Source organism: Saccopteryx bilineata, chromosome 1, assembly GCF_036850765.1.
Source record: "Saccopteryx bilineata isolate mSacBil1 chromosome 1, mSacBil1_pri_phased_curated, whole genome shotgun sequence".
NCBI lineage: Eukaryota > Metazoa > Chordata > Mammalia > Chiroptera > Emballonuridae > Saccopteryx > Saccopteryx bilineata.
In genome coordinates, this window is record NC_089490.1 from 309,671,130 (window position 1) to 309,694,027 (window position 22,898).

The 22,898-nt window shown below is 38.0% G+C and overlaps 1 protein-coding gene across 1 annotated transcript in view; it reads right to left on the reverse strand.

Annotated features, from left to right (window-relative positions):
* Positions 1-5,618: 5,618 nt before the first annotated feature.
* FDX1 (ferredoxin 1) overlaps positions 5,619-22,898 on the reverse strand; it is a 35,460-nt gene continuing 18,180 nt past the window's right edge. Inside the window, exons 3-4 of the mRNA XM_066247207.1 lie at positions 12,509-12,638; positions 5,619-6,389 (exon numbers count right to left, since the gene is read on the reverse strand). Of these exons, the coding sequence (XP_066103304.1) occupies positions 6,275-6,389; positions 12,509-12,638 (245 nt within the window). The 3' untranslated portion in view covers positions 5,619-6,274. The remainder of the gene's footprint in view (positions 6,390-12,508; positions 12,639-22,898) is intronic.

Sequence of the window (22,898 nt, forward strand, 5' to 3'; positions counted from 1 at the left end):
CTCCCCTGGAGCAGGGGCCACCAAACCTTTCCCGAGTATGGACAAATAACAAATACAAGGTGTGGCAAAAGTAGGTTTACAGTTGTCAGTACAAAAACCACAGTTTATTCTATCATTTATTGAATTCTTTTCCATAGTAACTGTGAACCTTCTTTTGCTTTTGCCCCGCTCTGTATTTCAGCTGTTGTAGGGCTTTTGGTACGTCGTGACTACTCAACTCTGCTGTTGTAACATGAAAGCAGCCGTAGGCAGTAAGTAATAAACAGAGTTGTGTTCCCACACAACTTTATTTACATAAGACAGGTGGCAGGCTCCATTTGCCCCACAGTACAGAAGTTGCCAACAGCCCAGACCTAGAATAGCAGTGGCCCAGTTGCATAATCCTCTAAGTACAACTTTGAAGAGAACTGCAGCAATCATTTTGCTTTATTTCCAAGTTTAGATCATATTTTAAACAGTACACAGGACTTCAAACAATAAATCCCATGCTTCCTTCCTCCCCATTCTCATAAGAGAGCTTGCTCTGCTATCCTCTGAGGTTCATTCAGTCTTTGGACTTCAGTTAAAAAACAAAATGAAACTCTATTAAATAGAGAACATTAAAACAAAACTAAGAAACGTCTCAATATTCCTGCCTTTGGCTTGTTGGCTTGGAAAAATATAGTGTGAACTACCTATCCCTTTCTCACTGCCTTGAGGAATCATCAGGACCCATAGGAAGCCCTATGCTGAGAAGCAATTGCAGAAGGCTTTCAGAAATACATGCCAGATATTCCCAAGATGAAGAAGCACCCATCTGGAGGGGTGGTCATGACAGTGTCCCATGATTCAAGGGGAGGGAGTCCATGCACCAGCCATAGGACCTCAGCATTCAGATTTCAAGAATCAACAACCTACAGAGGGACCTGCATTCAACCCATTCAAAAGCTGTTTCATCCAAGACATTATGTTAAATTATGACAGGTGCAACAGTCATTTTTAATATAGTGGAAATTACCTGATCTCTCAAGAAAACATTCCTGTGAAGGAATGTATCCTGACTGCTGTCAAGCTGGGGTTAGGATGGGAAATCAGTATGTAGTCCTATACTAAGCTCACTCAGTCTCACCCACAACAGGCAACTGACACAGTAAAATGCAAGAAATATATTTCTAATGCTTCTAGGTTTTTTTGTTTGTTTGTTTGGGTTTTTTTGTATTTTTCTGAAGTTGGAAATGGGGAGGCAGTCAGACAGACTCCCGCATGTGCCCGACCGGGATCCACCTGGCATGCCCACCAGGGGGTGATGCTCTGCTCACCTGGGGTGTTGCTCCGCTGCAACCAGAGCCATTCTAGTGCCTGAGGCAGAAGCTATGGAGCTATCCTCAGTGCCCGGGCCAACTTTGCTCCAATGGAGCCTTGGATGCGGGAAGGGAAGAGAGAGACAGAGAGGAAGGAGAGGGGGTAGGGTGGAGAAGCAGATGGGCGATTCTCCTGTGTGCCCTGGCCGGGAATCGAACCCGGGACTCCTGCACACCAGGCTGACGCTCTACCACTGAGCCAACTGGCCAGGGCTTGCTTCTAGGTTTTAATTCACATACACGGAGGTCCTTGGGTTAGGACAGTCTCAACACATGACATTTCAAGTTTACGATGCTCACTCGCATAAAAGCTTTTAAAAATCGAGACATTTCGGCTAAACACCATCAGCACTATATTTACAGACTACGTGGGCAAACTAGTTTGGTTGCGTTCAGTAGAAGAATATGCAGTATTCTTTTTCTGTGGCTTAGTTGCGTTATGTTCTAGAATAGATTATGATTTGACAACTGTATTAGGATAGGTAAGTGACTTAGGCTAGGGTGTGTTCTACTTATACCAAAATTAGGGTCACGTCACTGTCGTAGGACCGGAACTGTGTTGTAACCCCCTGTATACTGTATACCTATTGTGGGCTAAATACTATGATAGACTGCTGTTACAAAGTTGTAACACAACCATTCCTCACTTTTAAATAGCTTCATTTACCAGGGAGAAAATGTAGTGCCAATTGTGCTTTATGAGATCTTATATAACATGTGGGGAATGCTACAACAGCTGTCTGAGGCACAGTACTGGCACAGACGGGGGAGTGATGAAGACGGGTGAGGGAGATCAGGCTGAAGGCTAATGGTTTCAGAAATGACTAGTAGAAAAAGGGGGCCAGAAAGGCACAATGGCTTTGTTTAATTCTATTAACACCATTATCAAATCAAATCTAAAAATTAAACGACAATAAATCCAGATAATAAGATAAACAAATGAAAATCAGAGAGAGAGAAAGCACTGATTCGATGATTTATTGCTAACAGTTTTTACAGAAATACTGTCTCACACTGTAACAGTCTCTACTGTCAACGTCTCTCCTAAATTGCTGCTGGTGGTGGGTTTAGATTATCTTTTAATTCCGTTGCTGTTCTGTTATAGTCATGTTTATTTGTCTGCTAGTGATCACGCTTTCCTCCTTCCAGTTGGTTTTCTAATTTTTCAGTTTCTAGAAACTTAAAAACAGAAAAAATCTTGATGAAAGTAACTTGGTATCATGTAATGTGTCGACACCTTCAAGGAATCTTTTTACTGTTTAACCAAGATCTTATTTCTATTTATAACTATTTCTCTAATGGGAAACAGTTTATATATGATGTTTGAATGTCTCTGGATAGTTTACACTTAGAATAAGGGTTCACATAATATTTTAAATGCACATATAACACATTATTTCTATTTTTATTATTTTATAGAGTGATAAGTTATCCTATAGGAAAGCCATTAAATTCTGATCTAAAATGTGGTTTTATGTCATACTCTGATTTCTATTCAGATTAAATATTTTGCCTTTTACAAAATGTGGCTTACCACAATATTTTAGGTAGTTTAAGGGAAGGAAAAGCAATTAAAAGAGTTGTTTTAAAAAAAGGAAGAAAAAGAAAACATGGAAAAACTTATAATGAATCTAAGTTTCCCTTAGAAAACAATCTTTCAAATGAAATGTAATAGTTCTAATAAATGCTAATTTAGACCATTACAGAAACCACATAAACTACTTACGAAAAAATTAGGAAAACTGTCCTTTAAGACAAAAATTAGATATTTTCACAATATAAGTTAGGCAAAGGTTTTGGAAATTCTTAGTACAATTAACTTAAAAAACTAATCCAGCAGTTCTGAATCTCATGTAATTACAGTTTGGTTTTATCTATGAAAATTACAAACAATACTAAGTATTAGCATGCAGCCAATAATTTATAGAGTATTATATCAAAGGAAGATGCCTTTCTTGATGGCAAAATGATGGAGAAATGTAAAAATTACACAGCACTGAAAGAGAGAGCCCACCACCTTGCTCGGAGGCGCAGTGGAAAGAGCCTCATCCCAGAGCACCTAGATCTGGAGGGCCAGCTCAAGCCTGGTCAGGACCCTTATGTGAAGCAGTCAATGAATGCACAACTAAGTGGAACAATGCGTTAATGCTTCTCTCTTTCCCTTCCCCCCACCCTTCTTCTCTCTCAAATCAATGAAGAAGAAAAAATAAAGAGCCCACTATTAGTCCCTCCGATTTAAATCAGATGTTAATAAAACCATTGGGAGTTATAGGATAAAATTAATAAACCATTATAATAAGAACACAAGAATCTTTTAAAACACAATACAACAGTAAAATCTAGCCCTTCCTAAAAAAGTAGAACACTTTTAGTTAAAGGCCAGTTTTCAAGCCAATAATATAAGTTAACCTAAATATAAATATAATGGTTACTGTAGTGGCTTTAAAGCATGTATGCGAATTCTTTCTTTGACACACCTCTCTTCAAATTATGGGCCAGGATTAGTCCCTCACTTCTAATAAAGACAAGTCAGAAGTGATACTGTGTAACTTCCATGACTAGGTCATTAAAAGGATACAGCTTCTGGCTGGCATGCAAGCTTCGTCATGGTGCTGGCTCTTAGAACCCAAGCAGTGAGGAAGCCGGGCCACACAGAGGTCACATGTGTGTGCTCCAGCAACAGCCTCAGCTAGACACCCTGCTGACACCAGCATCAACTAGCCTGCCAGTCACATGGGGCTCCAATTCCTGACCCACAGAAACTAAGACAATAAATGATTATTGTTGTTTCAAGCCACTAAGTTGGGGGTAATTTGTTTTGCAGCAATAACTAAGTTTCCTGAATGCACACACCATTAAACATGGAAGAATTTTTTCTCAAACTGAAAAAAATTATAGAAACCAATTTAGGGCACACCCTCCATTAAGAACTCTGTGGATTTTATTTAAATAATATAATTAAAGTTTATTATGATAAACTTTTCTAATTTGAAATCTGAGAAAATTAGAATCTAAATTTCAGAGTGTGTAGGCTGAATGTCATCATTAATGTTCTGGAGAATTTAGGTAATCCACGGAGGAATACACAGAAAATACTGAAGCTAATTAAGAGAACAAATTATTTTAGAGTACTTTAAAGTACAGTGCTCTCCACATTGACGACACTATAGGAACAAAATGTCAAATGAACACTAGAAGCTCTAAATTTTTCCAAATCACTTTTTACATATTAATTACTTTTAAAGTATTCTATTTGGCAAATTAGTCAATTTACTTCAAGCAAATTATTTGCACATACATAATTTTTATCTTTTCCTAATAAAAAAGGAGCTCCCTGAGGCCATCCTTATCTTGTTCAGCTCTGTACTCCCAGCTGATGTGACACAGTGCTGCTGTAGGTCAAATACTGCACCAAACATGTACTTGTGCAAATGACCAAACTACATAGATGTACCTGACACTCACTCAAGATTCTCATCATTCACCTTTCTCTCTTATTTGTTCTGCCCTTCCCCATAATGAGTCCAAGCTAGCTGATGTTTTATTATGCTTCCCCAAGCATTCGGCATACTCCTTATTCTCATTTACCGGTTTACTCAGAGGAAAGATAAAGACACAATGTTTGCTGTGCATAACTGGTCATCTGTGGTGATCAACCATTCCTGCTCAACTCCAGGACTCTGCACGCTGCTAAGTTCACGGCACACCATGTGGCTCTGTCCCTGGAGAAGGGGACCACACGGCCATCTGGCTATGCATGCAGAAGCCTGCTCATTTCCTTCACCAACTCAGGGCAGAGAAAACCTAGTCATAAGATTTCTATTCCATTACAGGCAGAGATTTATAGATCAGCATTATTTTTTAAAGACAGGGCCTGGCTGGTTGGCTCAGCAGTAGAGCATCAGCCTGGTGTGTGGATGTCCTGGGTTCAATTCCCAGTCAGGGCACGAAGGAGAAGTGCCCATCTGCTTCTCTACCCCACCCCCTCTCGCTTCTCCTCCCCTCTTGAAGCCATAGCTCGATTGGAGCAAGCTGGCCCTGGATGCTGAGGATGGCTTCATGGCCTCTGCCTCAGGCACTAAAAATGGCTCCAGTTGCAATGGAGCAAAGGCCTCAGCTGGGCAGAGCATCGCCCCTAGTGGGTTTGCCAGGTGGATCCCAGTCTGGGCACATTCAGGAGTCTGTCTCTGCCTCCCTTCCTCACACTAAATAAAAATATAAATATATTACAAAGACAGACCACTCTGTTTAGGAAAGAAAAGAATAAAGACATCTAACTTTTTGTTTATTCCTTCCGTTTAATAAGAACTGAGACCAATCTTCTTTGACAGTATTATATTGCCTGTGCTCACACTTACACTTTTCATTGAATCCAGATTTTGAAATATTTATTTATAAGTTTATAACTTCTTTGAAATTAATCAGTTCATGAAGCAACAGTTTTTTTCCATACATATTCATACTTAATTACTATTATAAATAAGATGGGGATACTCTCCAGTTTCAATCTGAACATCTAATTTGCAGATTCTAGTACAGAGTTGCTAATTCACTGTATGGCCCTAGACGAGCCATTTCAGATCTCTGCCTTCATTCACATCTAACCGGGATAGTAATACCTTTAAACCTACTTTACAGGCAAGTAGGCACAGGATTTATGTAAAAACATTTTGCTAAAGTTGCCGAACATAAGGTAAAACATGTAACATTTTATTATACCATTTCCTAATACTCAATTGCTTTTTATAATGTAACCAAAATAATGATTGGATACTTTAAAACTACAAAATTCAGTAGTTATACAAGGTGAGTTAAAGTAGTAAAGCTGGTCATAACAGTAAACCCATTCATCTGTGCTCTCATTTAATTACATTAAGAAATAATAATTATAAAAATAGGTAAATGTTTGTGAAAATATTCCTATTTATTCCGTCTTAGGAGTTCTTGCTCACATCGATGGACTGTCTGGCATCGGCCATGGCATCAGGCACTTGGACAGTCATTTTGTCCATAGACTTTGTCAAACATATTTGGCAGCCCAGCCGGGATCTGTGTAAGAAAGGGGAAATTATGGTTTAGTATGAAGTATTCATAAAACACCGCAGTTCTATAGGACCTTTTCTTAGTCAAAGCAGTTAAGAATTTATTTACCTTTCAGATTTCTATTAAGTTGAAAAAGATACCGTCAGTTCTCAACTACAGGGTACAAAACGTGAACATGAAAAACAGAACGCCTAGTAGGCCAAAGCTTCATTTTAGTTTTTAGTGTCTATCACCTACCAATTGTTTCACCAGAACTACTGCTTTTTGGTGAAAGGACTGACAAGCAATGGATAATCAGAAGGTGTAACAGTGGAGAAGAGAACTGAGGTCTTAGCAATGCCATGAAAATGATTAAATAATTCCTAGATAATTGAAACCATATAGAATATAAAGGAAAGCTATATTTTTTAAAGTATTTAAAGCAAGAAATTTGGAATAAACATAGATATGTTATCAATTATCAGATACATATTTTCCCATTTTTAACTTCTTTGAAATCAAGATAAATCTTAAAATCAATGCATCTTCCAGTCAGTGCTACACTGTGAGGTGGCAGTCGCATCAGAGCTGCAAACTTGGTTACAAAGTTCATTTAGATGTCTCTTCAAATGAGTTATGAGAAGTGTATTACTACTACATGTGTTAAATTTAATTACCAAAGTAAGTGCCAAAAGATTACAAAAGATAAAATTAAGAATACAGAAATACAGCAGTGTAATTTGATATTCATAAACATGTAAATTTGATATTTATAAAGCAAATTTTTGTCATTGGAAGAATAACTAATTCTTTTTTTTTATAGCATTACTAGTAATTTTATTTATATTTTCCTTTTTTAACAGGAAATCTGTCTAGGCAATTTGAAGTAGCTCTTTTACTATGTACAAAATAGGTTAAGTGATAACTTTGTGCCATATATATACAATATATATTTTTAGAGAGAGAGAAAAAAACAGGAAGGGAGGGAGAAAGGAAGGAGAGAGATAAGAAGCATCAACTATAGTTGCATCACTTTAGTTGTTCATTGATTGCTTCTCATCTATGCCTTGACATGGCATGGGGGCAGCTCAAGCTGAGTCAGGAAACCCTTACTCAAACCAGTGACCTTGGGTTCAAGCCAGCGACCTTGGGATCATGTTGATGATCCCACGCTCAGGCCAGGGACCCCACACTCAAGCTCAGGAGCCTGTGTTCAAGCCAGTGACCTCGGGGTTTCAAACAGAGGACCTCAGCATCCTGGGTCAATACTCTATCCACTGAGCCACCACTGGTCAGGCAAGTGCCATATTTTTAAGAGAAGTCTTTTCTTTCTTTCTTAGTGACATATTAAAAAAGTGCTAGTCTTATAATCAGATTGTCTTTGATATGATGGAATGTGATATGCAGGTCTTAAATCAAGCACTCACTGAGCACCTAGAGGCACAGTACTAAATGTCAGTGGGGGTACAAAAAACAGTAACTCACTTCAATCCTTTGCATATCTCTTATATGCTGGGCGCCAAGGATGCAATGAGGAGGCGGCAGGGGGTTAGAGCCCAGCAACCCAGTGGTACAGAATCCAGCCTAAACGCAGTGTATACAGCTTCTTAATGTTCCTCCCCACACACTAGCTTCTAGATCTCATCCTAAAGATGGACAATAAATAGGTCTCTCACTAGACTGTTGCTAATATCAGTATTAAGGAGTGAACTTGCAGTCAAATAGAAAAGCTAAGACACATTCACAGGTAATTAAGATATGAGCTTGTGACAAACGCCACAGGGGGTAAAAGCCAAAAGTTCTAAGGAGACAGCTCTTCTGTCCAGGGGGGATGGTGTTCAAAATGGGCTGTGAAGGATGGGTAGGATTTAATATAATATTTAATAAAAGATAAAGGAGAACGGCATTTGAGGCAAAGGTAACAGCATTCAAGGTACATTTCAGGCAATATGGGTTTTTAGCGAGGCTGCCACACAGGACAGACAAGGACAGGAGAGTGATGGGCTAGAAAGATGGCCAGGCCACAGTTAGTTTTGAACACGAATGAAGGAGTTCAGGTTTTAATTGTGAACAATGAGGAACTGCTTGGAAATTTTTGAGTAAGGGAGTCAGTACAACTAGGAAATACTGAATGCTAACAGAAAAAGAAATCCCCTTCTACCAATAGTTCCTATTTGTTGAATGAGAAACAGCCTTGACAATACTCCAGTATGCAGTAAGCTCAGTCTGCACAAGAGAAAATGAGGCAAACCCATACAGACCAATTCATTAGCACTGTGGTAGGCCCTGGAGACAGTTGGTTATTCTACGTGTTCATATAAAGATAACAGGATAATGCTAATCTTGAAGGAACTTTTAATTTAGTAAGAGAAATAAGAGATGGACACTTGTGCAAATCTTGGAGATACTTTCTCAGTCAGCCTTGTCATATATACCTGACATTGGAAATATACTGGGTGTTGTGTTCATTTTACTTCTAAGGTTAAATAAGTAGTTTAAAAAAGTAAAAAATCAAGGGCTTTGGGGCCCAAATTAACCGATTGAAATCAGGACCATTATTCTGCAGTTGTGCTGCCTTGAGCAAATTTCTGAGAAGTAACCCTTGTTTTCCAACCTACAAAATGGTGATAATACTGCTTAACTCTGACGGCTAGAAACAACCTTGAAGTGCCGGCACGGTACAGTACAGTATCTGACACATAATTTGAGAAGATTTAGTCATAATGCTAACAACTACTATTTAATGAATGCTTTCTCCACCAAATACTGTGCTAAGCACTTCGCACAACACCCCAATGAAGTAGCTGCTATCCTCCTCTTACAAATACAGAAACTGAGGCTTCTGTGAGCCCTAGAAACTGGTGGCAGCAAGCACTGACAATCACCAAATACAGATTCATAGGTTAATTCCTGAATCTCTCTTTCTACCGACAATCCTTTGAGTAGTACGAACGTTCATGTATGTCCTCATGCCTCCTGACCATCCAGAGTATGACTGTACAGGTAAGTCTTTAAACTGAGCTGGAGCAGTTCTTGAAAGAGAGGAAATCACCCAGAGGAGGCTGACTATCGTCTGTAGGAGACAGCCTTCGTCTTTCAGGGCATCACTTCCCAAGGCCAGTCCCTACAACAGCCTCAGAGGATAAGCCACAATGAAAATGCTTCCTATGTCAGCACACTACAAGAAGGGAGCATAAACGGAGGGACACAAGGGTGTTGTGCATTGAATGTAACAAACCACTTTGCCTGCATCCATGGTTTGAGGAATACCACAGTTTGAAAGTTTTTTTAACGTTAAGGAATAAATAAAAATACCTACATTGGCTTAGCAGAGGAGCATCAGCCCAGTGTGTGGAAGTCCTGAGTTTGATTCCTAGCCAGGGCACCTGCTTCTCCACCCCTCCCCCTCTCCTTTCTCTCTGTCTCTCTCTTCCCCTCCTGTAGCCAAGGCTCCACTAGAGCAAAGTTGGTCTGGGCGCTGAGGATGGCTCCATGGCCTCCACCTCAGGTGTCAGAATGACTCCGACCGCAATGGAGCAATGGCCCAGATGGGCAGAGCATCCCCCCCCCGTGGGCATGCCGGGTGGATCCCAGTCGGGCACAGGTGGGAGTCTGTCTTTCTGCCTCCCCATTTCTAACTTCAGAAAAAAAAACCCAAAAAAATAACAACAAAAAAACCCCTTTAAATTGTCCTAAGAATATCATCATATGCGAGTACATATTTGAGATTCTGCTAGTAACAATACTTTATTTACAGATGGGAGGTATGCGAGAATTGCACGAGATAACAAAAATTTTTATTTTAAAAAAGTGTAAGGCAACATTTAAAAAAAGCAAATGTATGTTCTTCTTGTTTCCATAAATTGGTTATCAAACAAACATGATTTTAAGTTAAAAAAAACTGGAACTGGAACTAATCTCACATTTTGAAAAAAAAACCTCACTCCCGGGGGTCAGCGAGGGTGAAAAAAACTCACTACTCAGAGGGCTGACTCCACCAACAGTTGGAGATGTCCTATTGTGAATGCCATAAAAGCTACTCCTTACTCTTCCTTATTTTGTTCTAAAACTTCTGAATTTTATTATCAAAGTTCTTGGCTAGTCCACATTTACATTAGGTCTCTGCGTCTTTTTACATTTGTGTATCTCTTCCTAACTGTAGCTCTCCTCTAATTTTTCTTTTTCTTTTTACTTAGCATATTATCTGTTCCATGCCTCTACACATTTTATCTAAATAAAAAGGCAAGCAGTCAGTCATGATTTCTCCCTCTCACTAGGAGAGAAACAATTCTTAGAACCAAATTAATGCAATCTCAGTGTATTCTGTGTAGTAATTATCCTTTATGAAAAAAAGGTGTTGATTGAGATGGTAGCACCCAAAGATGTGAGGGAGGACAGGCAGACCCCAGCCATTCCCTGCTTTGCTTGGGAGCCTAAGAAGATACTATTTTCCCAGTTTCTTTCCCAGGGTATCAGTCTCACTGCCACCAAGGGGGAAATGAACTACAAAAGGAGTAAAATTATTCTTTACCTCTAAATAAATACCAATGACCTAAACATTATTGTGAGATAAGAAAATTTATGTTTTTAGATATTTATTGAGGGTTTAAAAAATGTAGTTACATAATACACATGAAATAAAGCTATTATTACAGCTATTATTTTTAATTTTTTTAAACTTATTTTTTGTTAGAGTCACCAAATTAAACACCAATGCCAAACTTGCATAAGCCCTCTTTATCTTGTCCCTCAAAACAGTAAATCAACTAGCTACTTTCCCTAATTACAACAAAAAATTAAATAATTTTTAAGAGTAAGGCATCACTTGATATCATTCACTTAGATCTTACTTTTAAGAGTAATTCTAACAAGTGCTGGCGAGGGAGTGGAGAAAAGGGAACCCTCCTGCACTGCTGGTGGGAATGCAGACTAGTACAGCCACTGGGGAAAACAGTATGGAGATTCCTCAAAAAGTTAAAATAGAAACTGCCTTATGATTCAGTTATCCTATTTCTAGGAAAATACCCTAGAATTCTCAAAACACTAATTCAAAAAAAGAAATGCACCCCCATGTTCACTGCAGCATTGTTCACAATAGCCAAGATCTGGAAACAGCCCGAGTCCATCAGTGGATGAATGGATAAAAAAGTGGTGGTGCATGTACACAACGGAATATTACACAGCTGTAAAAAAGAAAAAAACTTACCTTTTACAACAGTATAGGTGGGCCTGGAGGTTATTATGCTAAGTGAAATAAGCCAGGCAGAGAAAGACAAAAATCTTATGATTTCACTTACATGTGGAGTCTAGTGAACACAATAAACTGAGGAACAAAACTGAAACAGAGGCAGGGTCACAGGGAACAGATAGCTGTCAGAGGAAGAGGGAACTGGGTTATAAAAGATGAAGGGATTAGCCAGAAACATATGCACATAACACATACATACTGACAACAAGTAGCAATAGCCAGAGGGAACAGGGGTAGAGGCAGGAAGAGAGGGGATCAAGGGGGGATAAACGGGGGTAGAGAGAGACTCTGCACGGGGCACTGCAGAGGTATGATGCAGTGTGTAGAGGGTGTTATATTGAGCGGGACACTTGAAACCATGTCAACACAGTAAATTAAAAATAAAAATCAAAGGTTAAGTTAAATAAAATCATTTTTAAAAAGAGTAATTCTGTTAACAAGAATAACCTCATACAGTTTAATGTACACATAGAAATAGAACTTCATTTTAATATAATTACTATTATATATTAAGTTTCTTTGAAATTCTGATTTCTCAAGTAGGTAAAACTTTTCATTACAATTTCATTCAATTATCAAATCTGTCCTTTAATACCATAAAAAACATTAAATTTAATTCCAACTCATTAATTTTTGATAAATACTAATTCCTAGAATAAATAAAGAAGATTTATTTTTTTACTTTTGTAAAAAGGAAAATTTTATAAGGGCTAAACTGTAGAATAGCAAAAACAAAGAAAAATGTCACATATTTTACATTCGAAGTTTGTAACTATTAGCTATTTATGCAGAAAGAACACTATTACAAAGACACATCTTGTTTTAGATAGGCATGAACTAAGAAACCCTTCATCTTCCTAGACTGTTTGGAACAACTGAAATGGTCCTAGAACCTTACCTATCTGTTAGCCCGTAAGCCAGATCAAGCATGTCGTTCTCCTCATCAGTGATTGCTTCTAATTTCTCATATATGTGCTTCTCAAAGATGAGGTGACAGGTAGAGCAAGCCAAAGTTCCCTCACATGCACCTACAAAAGCAACAGACGCTGAAATTGAACACACTCCACTCTACATTATACACAATTCAAACTTAGTTTGAATTAAAGTTAATTATTTCTAAATTTTAGAATCAGCATTAGCATATACAAATAAGACTTTATTGCTGAATAATAATGAGAATTAGGGACAACCACCCCCAACCCTATACACACACAATTTGAAATCACTTTCACATATCATTTCAAAAAAGTTCTAGAGAGCTCAATATAATTTATGAAGCCTCATGGTATATAAGTGGAATAAGAAAGCAACCAAACCTACATTAAAAGTTACATATTTTTCCCTCTCTGTCTTTCATTGTAATTAGAACAAAATCAAATAAGTTCACTTTAAGAGTCACTTTGGTTTTGAATAATGAGATTTTTTTCCTGTCCCATTTTTAAGCTATGAATTTAACAGTTATTTACTGAGTGCCTATTATATGCCAGGTACTGTGAAAAAGGGAAATGAAAAGTCTTGTCCAACCAAATTATGACTGAATCTGCTCTGCATATTCTTTGCCTAGGGTTAGCACCCTTTGCTTAGAAACCTGCTGAGAAAGAAACCCAGCACAGGCCGGGCAGGTCAGTTGGTTAGAGCATTGGCTCAATACGCCTGGGTTGCAGATTCTAGTCAGAGCACATACAAGAACCAAACAATGAATGCATAAATAAAGTGGAACACATTGATGTCTCTCTCTCCCTCTCTTTCCCTTCCTCTCTAATATCAATAAAAAACAAACAAAAAAATCCACACCCGCATAAGCCAATTTTGAATTTGGCTTCTGCTGAGATCAAGTCTGTAATTCTAACTTCCATCTACTAGTCCAGTACTATCCCATAGAATCATATCCTCCTTCTCCCTCCTAAGCTTTATTGAGATATAATTCAAAACTAAAATTGTAAGATATTTAAAATGTATATTGTGATAATTTAATATACATATACATTGTAGAAACATTCCTCTCATAGCTAGGTTGGTCTGAGCATCAGCCTCAGGCACTAGAAATAGCTTGGCTGATTCAAGCATCAGCCTAAGACGAGTTGCTGGGTGGATCCTAGTTGGGGTGCTTGTGGGAGTCTATCTCTCCTCCTTTCACTTAAAAAAATTAAAAAATAAATAAAAGCATTCCTCTCATCTAGTTAACACATCCATTTTATATATATAAATATATATATATAAAATTTGGTGAGAACATTTTTAAGTTCTATTCTCTTAGCAAATGTCTATTATACAACAGTGTTAACAACAGTTGTCACCATGTTATAGTTTAGATTCTCAGACCTTATTCATCTTATAGCTACAAATCCTTTTATCAAACTCTGTTTTCCCCACCTCTAGCCTCTGACAACCACTTTTCTACTCTTTGTTTCTATGAAAATTTGATTAACTATTCAGTGATTCCTTCTTTTAAACAATAGCTCTTCATATATTTGAGATTGTTCGTACTTCTCAGGGCTGAGCATACCCAAATCTTTCAGATTTTTCTTATATAACAGTTCTAAATCCCTTCCTTCAGTCTGCTTGGGCTCTTCTTAAACTATGGCAGCCAAGAGGGTCTGACAAAACAGAATTGTGTTCTGGTTAAATTCTACTTTAAAAATAGTTCTGGTTTGTTTTTTTTTTACTAATTTTTAAAACTATTACTCAACTTTGAAGATTACATACAACTATGAATTACTTCAGTTTATCAATTCTCTTTTGGTCAATAAACAATACAAAATACGTAAGAGAACTGTCAAAAACTAGTAACCTTGGCCCAGATGGGCAGAGCATCTCCCCCTAGTGGGCATGCTCGGTGGATCCTGGTTGGTCACATGCGGGAGTCTGTGTTTCTGCCTCCCCACTTCTCATTTCAAAAAAATACAAAATAAAAAAAAATACAAAACAAAAAAACTAGTAACTTTGAGAGTAATGGTGGCATGAGACACCCTTCATCTCTCCCCTTGAAATTTCAACAAATTAGGCAGATGGGATGAGAGAGAGCGAGAGGATGGGGAGTAGGTGCAGCCGGCCGCAAGGAGAGAAGAGCTCTGGGACTGTTAGTAGGGCATATGCTTCTGTGCCTCATGTTTCTAAATGGATGGTGTGGTGAGGCCTAAAGAGAGCATATGTAAGTGACGTCACAGAAATGGCGCCGTGAGCAGCGCGTCCAACAGCTCTCCCCTAAATCACAACAAATTTATCAACTAGAAACAGAAAAATTTATCCTCGGAGCATTCCAGAGTTCCACATAAACTGACAGCGAAAGGACTGTTATCACTTGAATCTGAGAGACGAGGGTGTGGAGGAATCTACCACAGGGACGTTCTTTCAAACCGCAAGGAAGTGCGCCTGTGTGCTATCAATAAGACCACCCTCAGATGCCGATAAGAAAGAGGAAATCGAATATTATGGATACAAAAGAAAGAGAGGTAACACAAATAGATGTGGAAAAATCTATGGAGAAAAGACTTAACATATTGGAAGCCTTGGAGCTAAATGACAGAGAATTTAAAATAGAAATCTTAAAAATACTCAGAGATATACAAGAAAACACAGAAAGGCAATATAGGGAGATCAGAAAACAACTCAATGAACACAAAGAATATATTACCAAGGAAATTGAAACTATTAAAACAAATCAAACAGAAATGAAAAACTCAATTCACGAGCTGAAAAACGAGGTAACAAGCTTAGCTAACAGAACAGCCCAGATTGAAGATAGGATTAGCGAAATAGAAGACAAACAACTTGAGGCACAACAGAGAGAAGAAGAAAGAGACTCAAAAATAATAAAAAACGAGAAAGCCCTACAGGAATTGTCTGACTCCATCAGAAAGAATAACATAAGAATAATAGGTATATCAGAGGGAGAAGAGAAAGAAAATGGAATGGAGAATATACTCAAACAAATAATAGACGAGAACTTCCCAAGCCTGTGGAAGGAACTAAAGCCTCAAATTCAAGAAGCAAACAGAACACCAAGTTTTCTTAACCCCAACAAACCCACTCCAAGGCACATCATAATAAAGATGACACAAAACAATGACAAAGAAAAAATTCTCAAGGCAGCCAGGGAAAAGAAGAGTACAACATATAAAGGAAGGCCTATTAGATTATCATCAGATTTCTCAGCAGAAACTCTACAAGCTAGAAGAGAGTGGACCCCAATATTTAAAGCCCTGAAAGAGAGGAACTTTCAGCCAAGAATACTATACCCATCAAAGCTATCCTCCAAGTATGAAGGAGATATAAAAACATTCACAAATACAGAAAAGATGAGAGAATTTATCAACAGAAAGCCCCCACTCCAGGAAATACTAAAGGGGGTTTTCCAACCAGATTCAAAGAACAAAAGAAAACAACACCACAAGTAACAGCTCCACCAAGAACACAATAAAACCAAACTTAAACTGTGACAACAAAGGAAAAAAAGGGGGGAGAGGATGGAGATTAACAGTAGCAAAGGATGATGAAGTGCAGAAATACTTATAAGATAGGGTACTACAATGAATATGGTAGGTACCCTTTTCATTACTTAATGGTAACCACCCTTAAAAAAACCACCACAAAAACACTTGACTTAAAAAAGGTAGCAACAGAGGAAAGAAGTATGGAACACAAACAAACAAAATCAAATGATAGAAAAACAAAAGAGAAGAATCAAACTAGATACAAAACTAACAGAAAGCAATTTATAAAATGGCAGTAGGGAACCCACAAGTGTCAATAATTACACTAAATGTAAATGGATTAAACTTACCAATAAAAAGACACAGAGTAGCAGAATGGATTAAAAAAGAAAATCCAACTATATGCTGCCTACAAGAAACACATCTAAGCAACAAGGATAAAAACAAATTCAAAGTGAAAGGCTGGAAAACAATACTCCAAGCAAACAACACCCAAAAAAAAGCAGGCGTAGCAATACTCATATCTAATAATGCTGACTACAAGACAGAAAAAGTACTCAGAGACAAAAATGGTCATTTCATAATGATTAAGGGGAAGTTGAATCAAGAAGACATAACAATCCTTAATATATATGCACCAAACCAAGGAGCACCAAAATATATAAGACAGCTACTTATTGACCTTAAAACAAAAACTATCAAAAATACAATCATACTTGGAGACCTCAATACACCGCTGACGGCTCTAGATCGGTCATCCAAACAGAGAATCAATAAAGATATAGTGGCCTTAAACGAAATACTAGAACACCTGGATATGGTAGACATCTACAGGACACTTCATCCCAAAGCGACAGAGTATACATTTTTCTCTAGTGTACATGGAACATTCTCAAGAATTGACCATATGTTGGGCCACAAAGACAATATCAGCAAATTTAGAAAAATTGAAATTGTTCCAAGCATATTTTCTGATCATAAAGCCTTGAAACTAGAATTCAACTGCAAAAAAGAGGGGGAAAAACCCACAAAAATGTGGAAACTAAACAACATACTTCTAAAAAATGAATGGGTCAAAGAAGAAATAAGTGCAGAAATCAAAAGATATATACAGACAAATGAAAATGAAAATACGACATATCAGAATCTCTGGGATGCAGCAAAAGCAGTAATAAGAGGGAAGTTCATATCACTTCAGGCCTATATGAACAAACAAGAGAGAGCCGAAGTAAACCACTTAACTTCACACCTTAAGGAACTAGAAAAAGAAGAACAAAGACAACCCAAAACCAGCTGAAGAAAGGAGATAATAAAAATCAGAGCAGAAATAAATGAAATAGAGAACAGAAAAACTATAGAAAAAATCAATAAAACAAGGAGCTGGTTCTTTGAAAAGATCAACAAAATTGACAAACCCTTGGCAAGACTCACCAAGGAAAAAAGACACAGGACTCAAATAAATAAAATCCAAAATGAAAGAGGAGAGATCACCACAGACATCATAGATATACAAAGAATTATTGTAGAATACTATGAAAAATTATATGCCACCAAATACAACAATCTAGAAGAAATGGATAAATTCCTAGAACAATACAACCTTCCTAGACTGAGTCATGAAGAAGCAGAAAGCCTAAACAGACCAATCAGCAGGGAGGAAATAGAAAAACTATTAAAAATCTCCCCAAAAATAAAAGTCCAGGCCCAGACGGTTATACTAGTGAATTCTATCAAACATTCAAAGAAGACTTGGTTCCTATTCTACTCAAAGTCTTCCAAAAAATTGAAGAAGAAGCAATACTTCCAAACACATTTTATGAGGCCAACATAACCCTCATACCAAAACCTGGCAAGGATGGCACAAAGAAAGAAAACTACAGACCAATATCTCTAATGAATACAGATGCTAAAATACTAAACAAAATACTGGCAAACCGAATACAACAACATATTAAAAAAATAATACATCATGATCAAGTGGGATTCATCCCAGAATCTCAAGGATGGTTCAACATACGCAAAACGGTTAACGTAATACACCATATCAACAAAACAAAGAACAAAAACCACATGATCTTATCAATAGACGCAGAAAAGGCTTTCAATAAAATACAACACAATTTTATGTTTAAGACTCTCAACAAAATGGGTATAGAAGGAAAATATCTCAACATGATAAAGGCCATATATGATAAACCATCAGCCAACATCCTATTAAACGGCATAAAACTGAGGACTTTCTACCTTAAATCAGGAACAAGACAGGGTTGTCCACTCTCTCCACTCTTATTCAACGTGGTGCTAGAAGTTCTGGCCAGAGCAATCAGACAAGACAAAGAAATAAAAGGCATCCATATCGGAAAAGAAGAAGTAAAGCTATCACTTTTTGCTGATGATATGATCCTATACATCGAAAACCCGAAGGACTCCACAAAAAGATTATTAGAAACAATAAACCAATACAGTAAGGTCGCAGGATACAAAATTAACATACAAAAGTCCATAGCCTTTCTATATGCCAACAATGAAATATTAGAAAACGAACTCAAAAAAATAATCCCCTTCACGATTGCAACAAAAAAAATAAAATACCTAGGAATAAACATAACAAAGAACGTAAAGGACCTATATAATGAAAATTACAAAGCATTGTTAAGGGAAATCGAAAAAGATACAATGAGATGGAAAAATATTCCTTGTTCTTGGATAGGAAGAATAAATATAATCAAGATGGCCATATTACCCAAAGCAATATACAAATTTAATGCAATTCCCATCAAAATCCCTATGAGATTTTTTAAAGAAATGGAACAAAAAATCATCAGATTTATATGGAACTATAAAAAACCCCGAATAGCCAAAACAATCCTAAGGAAAAAGAATGAAGCTGGGGGCATTACAATACCTGACTTTAAACTATATTATAGGGCCACGATAATCAAAACAGCATGGTATTGGCAAAAAAATAGACACTCAGACCAATGGAACAGAATAGAAAGCCCAGAAATAAAACCACATATATATGGTCAAATAATCTTTGATAAAGGGGCCAACAACACACAATGGAGAAAAGAAAGCCTCTTCAACAAATGGTGTTGGGAAAACTGGAAAGCCACATGCAAAAGAATGAAACTCGACTACAGCCTGTCCCCGTGTACTAAAATTAATTCAAAATGGATCAAAGACCTAAATATAAGACCTGAAACAATAAAGTACATAGAAGAAGACATAGGTACTAAAATCATGGACCTGGGTTTTAAAGAACATTTTATGAACTTGACTCCAATGGCAAGAGAAGTGAAGGCAAAGATAAATGAATGGGACTACATCAGAATTAAAAGTTTTTGCTCAGCAAGAGAAACTGATATCAAAATAAACAGACAGCCAACTATATGGGAACTGATATTTTCAAACGACAGCTCAGATAAGGGCCTAATATCCAAAATTTACAAAGAACTCATAAAACTCAACAACAAACAAACAAGCAATCCAATAAAAAAATGGGAAGAGGACATGAACAGACACTTCTCCCAGGAAGAGATACAAATGGCCAACAGATATATGAAAAGATGCTCAGCTTCATTAGTTATTAGAGAAATGCAAATCAAAACTACAATGAGATACCACCTCACTCCTGTTAGATTAGCTATTATCAACAAGATGGGTAATAGCAAATGTTGGAGAGGCTGTGGAGAAAAAGGAACCCTCATTCACTGTTGGTGGGACTGTAAAGTAGTACAACCATTATGGAGGAAAGTATGGTGGTTCCTCAAAAAACTGCAAATAGAACTACCTTATGACCCAGCAATCCCTCTACTGGGTATATACCCCAAAACCTCAGAAACATTGATACGTGAAGACACATGTAGCCCCATGTTCATTGCAGCACTGTTCACAGTGGCCAAGACATGGAAACAACCAAAAAGCCCTTCAATAGAAGACTGGATAAAGAAGATGTGGCACATATACACTATGGAATACTACTCAGCCATAAGAAATGATGACATCAGATCATTTACAGCAAAATGGTGGGATCTTGATAACATTATAAGGAGTGAAATAAGTAAATCAGAAAAAAACAAGAACTACATGATTCCATACATTGGTGGAACATAAAAATGAGACTAAGAGACATGGACAAGAGTGTGGTGGTTACCAGGGGTGGGGGGGGAGGGAGGACATGGGAGGGAGGGAGGGAGAGAGTTAGGGGGAGGGGGAGGGGCACAGAGAACTAGATGGAGGGTGACGGAGGACAATCTGACTTTGGGCGAGGGGTTTGCAACATAATTTGATGACAAAATAACCTAGATATGTTTTCTTTGAATATATGTACCCTGATTTATTAATGTCATCCCATTACCATTAATAACAATTTATTAATAAAAAAAAAAAAAAAAAAAAAAAAGAAATTTCAACAAATTAAACAGCCATAATGCAGGGAAGGAATCCCAGATGGGCTCATAGGCCTGCCTAGAAAGATCACAGGGGGGGAATGGACTGAAGGTGGGAGGTGGGGATGGGGGGAGAAGGGCAAAAGATAAGACTAGCTTGCAGTCGGCTGGGCTCCCGAGAGGAGGGAAACCTGAACTGGTTGAGTTTTCATCCCCCACAGCTCTAGAGAGGGGAGAAACCCAGAGTGACTGAGTCTTCACCTGCGGGGGAAGGGAGAGGAACAGAGAGGTTGCGAAGCAGTCAGACAGATACTGAAGCTCAGGGACAGGCAGAGCGAGGGGTCACAGCCCCTGTTCCCACGGTCTGCTGGCAGCCCGCGCTGGGAAGGGAAACAGATATAAACTGAGTGCAGCGCCTGGAGCTCCAAGATCTGGCCTCCCTCACCTCATGGGGTACGGAGAGTGGCAGAGACAGACCTCACAGCTAGTTCTACAGGGCCACTCTTCCCCTGAAGAATGGAGGTGCTGTGTCTGGTCCCCTGATCTGTTGAGAAAATTTAATTCAAAGAAGTAACAGGATTAAATGGAGATAGAACATACAGTGAAATACAGGAGTCAGGAGCATGGGCTCTGAAGCCAGACTCCCTGGTTTCAATCCCAGCTCTATTTTGACCAACATCAACTTGGGCCACTTAATTTTCCATGACTCAGTTTCCTCAGTAGTTATAGGTGCATCAATATCACATGGTAATGGTGAGAATTACATAGCAGTGTGTACTTACATATGTGCTTGCAATCCATGACTGGTAGATAGTAAGCACTATACAAGTGTTGGTATTATTATTTGAAAGTTAAAAGAAATCTGAGAGTAATTCAACTTCCCTTTTTATAAACATAAGAATTAAATCCAAGAAGTTAAGTAAATATACTAAGGCACTAAGGTCATACTACTACTGTAGTTGTAGATGAGTCATGACTTCACTTGAGTTTCCTAATGCTGAAGACAACTAGTTCCTTCCACTCAATAACAAAACACAGTCCAGGGCAGGACAAGGTGTGTGGGGGAGGGTGGGAAAGGCAGTAGACCAAGCATGGAGAGTCCCCATGCTTTCCTAAGGAACTTGAACTTGTTCTATAAGCCCATTTTCCCCCACCTTGTTTCCTGACACACTAGGTGGGTAACACATGCTCAGTTAACTGTCTTTCATGGTGAGTTACCACAGAGATGACACTGGCCAGGGGGTTATGAACACCTGTCACTCCTCTCCCAGATCCTACCCCTGGAGAAATTGTGGTTCTGAACCTCTGCAATAGGTTACAGAAAGCTAGCGGTTCAAGGATTCTGAGCAGGAAAGTGACATGGCAACTTTATTTTAAATAGATCTCAGTGGTGGCTGTGTGTAAAGGATGGACTTAAGATGAAAAAGAAACAAAAGCCATGAGATTTCACAAAGAGGGAGAGGGAAAAGAGGGAAGGAAATATTAGAAGCAAAGATAGCCAAGGTGATACCTCCTCCTAGAAAGCCAATCAAAATAAAAACGTCCCAAACAGTATAGAGCAGTGGTTCTCAACCTTTCTAATGCCGTGACCCTGCAATACAGTTCCTCATGTTGCGGTGACCCCAAACCAAAAATAATTTTGGTGGCTACTTCATAACTGTAATTTTGCTACAGTTATGATTCGGAATGTAAATACCTGATGTGCATTATGTATTTTCCGATGGCTTTAGGCGACCCCACCGGAGTGGCGACCCACAGGTTGAGAACTGCTGGTATAGAGAAAACTAGAAAAATACAATGTCAGAAAAGCCCAGGGAAGAAGAGTGTGTACAATATGGTCTCAATCATCCTGGAATGGAGAGAAAATTTCTTTTGCCCATAAATCCTTCCAGAAAAATTTAGGGCATTCCTTTTTGTACCACCTGGTCAGCTGAAATGGAGTTACTATACATCCAGCTCTTCCTACACTTTAAACTCACTCCTCCCTAAGAAACTTCAATTCTTCTAACTTTCTCTTAAAGGCTTTATTTTCATTCTCTAATATAATTTTTATTGCCCTTTCACAAACCTTGCCAATTGTTTCCGTATCTTGCTTAAGTTGCCCAGCTCAGAGCTGGAGAGTAGTCTAATAAGAATTTGACAAATGTTGAGTGTATACAGATTGACTGTTGGTTCCTGCATGCATCCTAAATTCCCATTATACATTCTAGTTCCATGTTTATTCTTTAAATAAATACATCACATTTTAGTACCTTTCAAACTTTTCTACCACATGTTGTGACCAGACATGTTTTTCTTATTCTTCATAGTAGAAAGAAACTCAAATATAAAAGAAACTTTAAGACTCAGATGGAAATCAACTCAGCCTGTATCAGATGGCTATCACTGAACAAGAGAAACATACGGTCATATTGTGGTACAAGTGCTACCATAGAAGAAAGTCTGTAGGAAAGATTTACAAGAC